Genomic DNA, 7546 nt, shown 5'->3' with positions numbered 1-7546 from the left:
GTTGGTTTAACCAATATTCCTTACTAATATGGCCTCTTTTGACACACTTAAAACGATTGTTCCTTAGGAACAGTACCTGTGCTACTTCCGCTGTAACTGTTGAACTTGTTCATATAGTTATTACTGAACTTGTTTCGATTGTTCAATGAATACTTGACACTTAGTCAGAATGATGGTTGAAACTTCATGGCTGAGGAGGGCTTACAACTGATAATATTATAATCCTCACTCAGCAAAGCGGCTTTATCAAGTTTCTTCACCCCTCTCTCTCCAGTGCGTTCGAATGTGTTCAGAAATTCCTCGTAGATACTGCTGTAGTATTATCAGTTCTTCCAAATCAACCATCTCTTTCATGTTAGCTGCCTCTGTCTATCTCTTAAAACATTGTCGCACCTTATAAGCGTAACCCAGGAAAGTTATTTTCTCGTCCTTTCTCAAACTTCAAAATCTTTCATTATAATATTCAGGGGTCTTCTGATACACTTGCAGCATACTTCTCTTCACTTCTTGATACTTATTCCTCTGGTCCTGAGATAAGAATAAGTAAGCACTGCGGCCCTTCCCAAAGAGTGCACTCGGCAATAACACAGACCATTTATCTTCTGACTATTTCATCGTCGATGCGACTGTTTCATATTGATCAAAGAACTCATCTGGGACCTCCTCTGTGAACCTTAGAATTAACCTCTGTGCTTCTGACATATTAAACACTGGATTTTGCTTAGTAGAGGCCACCTCGGTCTGCGTTATGGACTGTATACGGGTGTTCACGAGCTCCCACTCCAGTGCATGCCTCACTTCTTCCATCTCTTTTCCTTCCTGTCTTCTCCATTTTTCTTCCTGTCTTCTTTCATTTCCTTCTCGTCTTGCGATTTCCCTTGCTTCCATATCTCTCGTATGTCTTGCTTCTTCTGCCTCTCTTTCTTCTCGTTTTGCTCCTCTTTTTGTTTTTTTTGCATTCGTTTTTCTTCTGCCATCATCTCTAACTTAATCAAATTCTCCTCTGCTGCAGTTTGTCAAATCTCAGTCTCAACATACTTATCTGCTTTCATGCCTTCAGATTGAGGGCCAACCGGTAATTGTTTCGCTAAAAATCCCCACTCAGCTTCCTCCAACAGTTCACGAGCTTCTAAGGCTAGACACTTGATTTGGCCTTAACCACCCAACTCGTTGCATGGCCACCACATGCCGTTAAGATAGAGAGCAACTAAGCTTTACTTACATTAGCTTCTGACAGTTTTACAATATTTGGGTTATTCAAAAACTCTTGGATATTGAACTGTGCCATCTTGTTCTTCAACAGATAATTCTATAACTTCCAAAAAATATATCCTAACAATACACAAAATCCTATCAACACTGTACTGTTCAAATCTTTAATCAAAACACGGCCCTTTTATCACCAATATTTAAAACAGACTCTCCATCCCATGGGAGTGGGAACCAAAAATATATTATATAATGATGGCTCCCAGGTATGGGCACCAAAAATATATTATTTTATGGCTCGTGTCTGGGAATAAAACATATAATATGATATATATTACGGCTGGCAAGCTAAACAGCCTCTCGAATTCTGAACTCACTTGTTTGCTTTTACATTACGTCTGGTACACTTGAAAATATTAATACACGAACTCTGAGGCAGTTAAATAACTTCCAGACAGCAATATATAAAACATTGAACATACAAATGTCTCTTAACTACTCTCAAAACTAAACTGGATAATTAGTATTACGAATATTCAAACACCTCTAACTTTGGTTTATTAACAGGATACGAGCGAATTTGCATTAAACACTGATGATTGAAATAATGCAATCTTTACAAAAATTGATATATTCTATATAAACTACAATGCTCTGAAAGAACATACATAAATCACTCGAAATAATAAGTCTGAACAACACTTAGATTAAGATAAAAATTTACCATCTGAAAATTGAGTAATAATTTGACTTGAGCTATTATATCTGAATAAACCTTAAACTAAGAAAAAGGAATAAATCTGAATAGAATAATTAAATTTGAAACTTAATGAAAAAAGATAACCAGATCACAACACAAGAACCTATCACCTTCCTATAGGACTGTTTACAAAAACCCCAAGAAATTTTTATAATTATTCACTATGATTACAAAAACTCGTCACACCAAATCTTCAATATTTCACTGAACACTTTTGAAACAATACATTCAGCTGTGTACGAGAGTGAGAGAGAGGGGGAGATTGCTGGCTTAAGGCTGGAATTCTCTATCTATCTATCTATCTATCTATCTAACTATCTATCTATCTATCTATCTATCTATCTATATATATATATATATATATATATATATATATAGATATATATATATATATATATATATATATATATATATATATATATATATATATATATCTATATATATGTATATATATATATATATATATATATATATATATATATATATATATATATATATATATATATATATATATATATGATAACGTTATCATAAACTGGACTCTTAGACTGAAGGGAAACAAAAACTAAACATAACATTAACACTATATTTCTTACAAACTAACACTTACAACTATAATCAACTGCATTCTAAAACTTAACACTAAATATACAATAACCACCATTCAAATAAACGCAAAAGGAAACCCTAAAAAAACATAAAATTAACTACACACCAGCACCAAAATACGTAGGTTTATATAATATGTTGACACCAACACAGCCGTCCACACAAAGCCGAGCTGTCTTTTGCAGCACACTACCACAGTTCTGCGGTTAACAGTCCACTGTGTGGCAATTTGCCACAACTACCTCCCTGATTCCGGTGGTGGTTATCATCCTTATCATCATCATCATCATCATCAATTGTAAGCTTATTCAGTCCAGGTCATCAACAATTATATAATTCTGAGTTGTCGTATCAAGTTCCTTATCACAAGCCAGGTCATCAACAATCAATTTCACATTCAAGGAAAATCTCTCCAAAGGAGGAATTACGGTTGTCAAAATAATCAAACACTTCCACGCTTTTCAAAAAATAATAATGATAATCCTACATTCACACACACAACTACCTCTAGCTGCAGTCAAATTAAAAATGCCATTCACCCAAGACATTCACAACTGTCGTAACCTAACTAAAAACATGAACAAACAATATCAAATATACCATCAGTCTTTCCCACAACAAACAATCATTACACTAAACTACCTCTCGTTCGCTGACACACACACACACCCACTATCTCTCTCTCTCTCTCTCTCTCTGGATTTGGCAAACAAAAAATAAATAAAAGTAAAACAAAAATCGATCCTCCACTTTCCTTCCCTCTTACTTTGCCCAATCCGTCTTACACAACACTTACCTAATTTTTTTGATAACCCAGTCGCAGTCAGGAGCAGAACCTCTGCTTCGAGTAACTTGGCCTTCATATACTCTCTCATTCACTTCTTCCATATCGCTATCATTCATTGTCCTATTCCGATTCTCATCTATACTACTATCATCTAATATAACATGCACTATCCCATCTACCTCACTATCATCTGGCCCTGAAATCTCACTTATATCCATCAACAATTCATCTATTTCATCCAAACCATATTCTACTTTGATAAAAGATTCATTCATACTATTTATCATTCGCCTATCTCCCATTCTTGCATTCATCATAATTTATTTTACATCACCTAAGGAAAAACCACACACACTATAGGTATCATTCATACTCAGCCATGATTCATCTATGTTAACACATTTATCTTTCATACTCACCTGTACATTTACACCCTTGTCATGCATATTAGGATTCCCACCCATACCTATAAATTTCCATTACACTTTCTCCTCACTTAAAAATTTTAAATGTTTTGTTTCCCTATATTCAACTAACACTAATTGTTTATTTTCCAACCCTAACTTCTCATGCATACTAGGTTCATACTTACTCATTTCCAACCAATTATTCATCTCATTCTCACGAACATTGATCCTATTCCTTTCCACACACACAGGATGACTCACCCAGGTTAACTCTCTGACTACCTAGTTTCCCGAACATCCTGGCTAGCCTAATTCCTTCTTCCTACAAACCCTAGCTATATGCCCATCTATACCACATTCAGTACATTTACCAGGCTGCTCTCTACACATCCTTGCATAATGCACATTCTGACCAAAATTGCCACAAATCACATTTGTACGATTAATCCTACATCCACTCGCTATATGCCCAGTCATACCACATTGATGACACTTAACCACTTTCTCTCTCTGACACTCACTAATACGATACCCTGTCTCTCCACACCCGAAACATGCTCCTAGCGCCCATCTACGCTCACTTTTTTTTATGCCCTACTTTCCCACACCTATAACACCTCTCTTCACAGATACCACTATCTAACATACCTTGCTGCGCGCTAGCACTTCTATCTCTCCAAACATGATTTCCCTGTTTAAACCCTTCATTTCTCGGTTAGGGTATTCCTACATTACTAGCCCTAACACTTCTATATACTACACTATCAGCTACCCTCATCGGCCGCCTCAAATAGCATCTTTAAAACTAAAGAATTCCTGCACACTTTCCCCCATTCCAGTTCTTACACTCACAGATTTACTTTCTTTCATATACCTATTTCCCTGTCTAAACCCTTTATTTCTCGGTTAGGGTATTCCTACATTACTAGCCCTAACACTTCTATCTACTACACTATCAGCTAGCCTCATCGGCCGCCTCAAATAGCATCTTTAAGACTAAAAAATTCTGGCACACTTTCCCCCATTTCAGTTCTTACACTCACAGATTAACTTTCTTTCATATACCTATCAAACTCGTAATCCTCAACTATCTAAAATATCATCCCATGTCAACCTTTCTTTTGTCCACCTCATCTTCTCCTTATGTTTGAAATTAATGAACTCAGCAACATTCTCAGGTACAGTATCCAAAAACTTCTTCATTAATTCCTTATTCTCATTTATACCTTCATCCCCATACTTCTTCCTAGCTAACGTTTCCAACCTACATACATACATTGATATCGCTTCTCCTACATTCATGCATGTCTCATCAAAATCATTCTTATGCTTATACCTAACACTCCCTTTCATACGTTTTACCTGTTCAATTATTCTCTTTTTCACACTTTCATAATCAATATCCCCTACACTCATTATCAGACTATACATCGTCAGCAAATACCCTGTCAAATAATCTCCTAACTCTATAGTCCAAACTCTCTTATCATCACCATACATAGCCTGACAGAATCTTTCATACTCCGTAAAAAAAGTCATACACATGCCTACTGTTATGTTCATTAAACCTTTCACACTTCGGTACCTCTCTAATAAACAATCTCTTACTTACTTCCTCACCTTCATTCTCACTATTTTCACTGCCTAATCCCTTCTTGTTTCCTTCTTCCTCATTCGAATATAATGAATCCAAGTCAGCACATAAATTCCTATCCTTATCCATTCCCTTCTTACCCTTTTCCTTACCACTTCCACCCATTCATGATCATCCTCACTCTCATCCTGACCTTTTTTCTTCCCCCTCTTCACATTACTTTCACCTTTCTTCTCATTCTTCCTATGACATTTCTGTTGTTCCTTACTATGACTAATTCCCTTATCTTCAATCTCACTATCACTACCTTCCCCATTATCACTTACCTTAGGCTTCTCTTCCACTATCAACCCTTTACCAGAGGCTGAGGACACTCCTCCGACTGCACCTTCACACATGAAGATTTTCATCATTCCCATTACCTGCCCCATCATAGCTTCCATACGTTCCTCATTCTCACGCATCCTTATCTCAACACCCTCTTCCACTCTCTCTATAGTTCCCTTTAGCGCTTTCAGTTCCTTCTGCATTCTCTCAACTCAGCCTTGCATTCTCACACAACAACTTCTCTTTCTCCACGGACAACTTCTCTTTCTCTACAGACAATTTCTCCTCACGCTCTTTACTCAGCTGCAATTCCTCCTTAAAAACCCTAACTGTTCTTCCATTTTCAGTTTTAACTCTAATTTCTTATCCTAATTCAGTCCTTTGTCCAAGAGTCCAGCTTCCTATCCCACCTCGGCAGTCCCTATTTGGGCACCAAAATAATGCGGTGGGATGTTGCAACAACATAACCCACACCCTTGATCCCACTAAACAAACAATTGTCTCTGCAACATATCCCCTTACGTAATCATAAACTAGACTGAATCTTAGACTGAAGGAAGAAAAAAACATAACCTTAAAACTATATTTCTTACAAACTAACACTTAAAACTATAATCAACTGCATTCAAAAACTAAACCCTAAATATACAATAACCACCATTCAAATAAACACAAAAGATAACCCTAACAAAACTTAAAATTAACGGCACATCAACACCAAAATATGTATGTTTATATAATATATTATGTTGACACCAACGCAGTCGTCCACGGAAAGCCAAACTGTCTTTTGCGGGATACTACCACAGTTCTGTGGTTAACAGTCCACTGTGTGGCAATTTGCCAAAACTACCTCCTTGATTCCGGTTGTGATTATCATCCTTATCATCATCATCATCATCATCAATTGTAAGCTTATTCAGTCCAGGTCATCAACAATTATATAATTCTGAGTTGTCATATCAAGTTCCTTATCACAAGCCAGGTCATCAACAATCAATTTCACATTCAAGGAAAATCTCTCCAAAGGAGGAATTACGGTTGTCAAAATAATCAAACACTTCCACGCTTTTCGAAAAAATAATAATGATAATCCTACATTCACACACACAACTACCTCTAGCTGCAGTCAAATTAAAAATTCCATTCACCCAAGACGTTCACCACTGTCGTAACCTAACTAAAAACATGAACAAACTATATCAATTATACCAACAGTCTTTCCCACAACAAACAATCATTACACTAAACTACCTCTCGTTCGCGCTGACACACACACACACACACCCACTATCTCTCTCTCTCTCTCTCTCTCTCTCTCTCTCTCTCTCTCTCTCTCTCTCTCTCTCTCTCTGGATTTGGCAAAAAAAAAAGAAGTAAAACAAAAATCGATCCTCCACATTCCTTCCCTCTTACTTTGCCAAATCCGTCTTACACAACATTTACCTAATTTTTTTGATAACCCAGTTGCAGTCAGGAACAGAACCTCTGCTTCGAGTAACTTGGCCTTCATATACTCTCTCATTCACTTCTTCCATATCGCTATCATTCATTGTCCTATTCCGATTCTCATATATACTACTATCATCTTATATATCATGCACTATCCCATCTACCTCATTATCATCTGGCCCTAGAATCTCACTTATATCCATCAACAATTCATCTATTTCATCCAAACCATTTTCTACTTTAATAAAAGATTCATTCATACTATTTATCATTCTCCTATCTCCCATTCTCGCATTCGTCATAATTTATTTTACATCACCTAAGGAAAACCCACACACACTATAGGTATCATTCATACTCAGCCATTATTCATCTGTGTTAACACATTTATCTTCCATACT

General features: G+C 36.4%; 1 protein-coding gene across 1 annotated transcript; it reads right to left on the bottom strand.

Moving 5' to 3' along the window:
- Positions 1 to 606: 606 nt before the first annotated feature.
- LOC137621733 (glutamic acid-rich protein-like) lies at positions 607 to 5896 on the bottom strand. The gene is made up of 3 exons (XM_068352247.1): positions 5548 to 5896; positions 3375 to 3615; positions 607 to 940 (listed from the first exon to the last, which is right to left on the bottom strand). The coding sequence occupies exons 1-3, from the start codon at positions 5894 to 5896 to the stop codon at positions 607 to 609; spliced, it is 924 nt and encodes a 307-aa protein (XP_068208348.1).
- Positions 5897 to 7546: the final 1650 nt, after the last annotated feature.

The sequence above is a fragment of the Palaemon carinicauda genome, chromosome 28 (genome assembly GCF_036898095.1).
Source record: "Palaemon carinicauda isolate YSFRI2023 chromosome 28, ASM3689809v2, whole genome shotgun sequence".
Taxonomy (NCBI): domain Eukaryota; kingdom Metazoa; phylum Arthropoda; class Malacostraca; order Decapoda; family Palaemonidae; genus Palaemon; species Palaemon carinicauda.
This window is presented reverse-complemented; position numbering and strand designations above follow the sequence as displayed.

Bases quoted from the DNA above. Each gene is read 5' to 3' on its own strand.
- LOC137621733 (XM_068352247.1), bottom strand. From the start codon at position 5,896: ATGCAGAAGGAACTGAAAGCGCTAAAGGGAACTATAGAGAGAGTGGAA. The intron at 3,616-5,547 runs GTGAGGATGATC...TTATCAAAGTAG, and splicing joins GAAAAAAGGTCAGGATGAGA to AATATGGTTTGGATGAAATA. The intron at 941-3,374 runs GTAAGTGTTGTG...AAAAACAAAAAG, and splicing joins TGGGTTATCAAAAAAATTAG to AGGAGCAAAACGAGAAGAAA.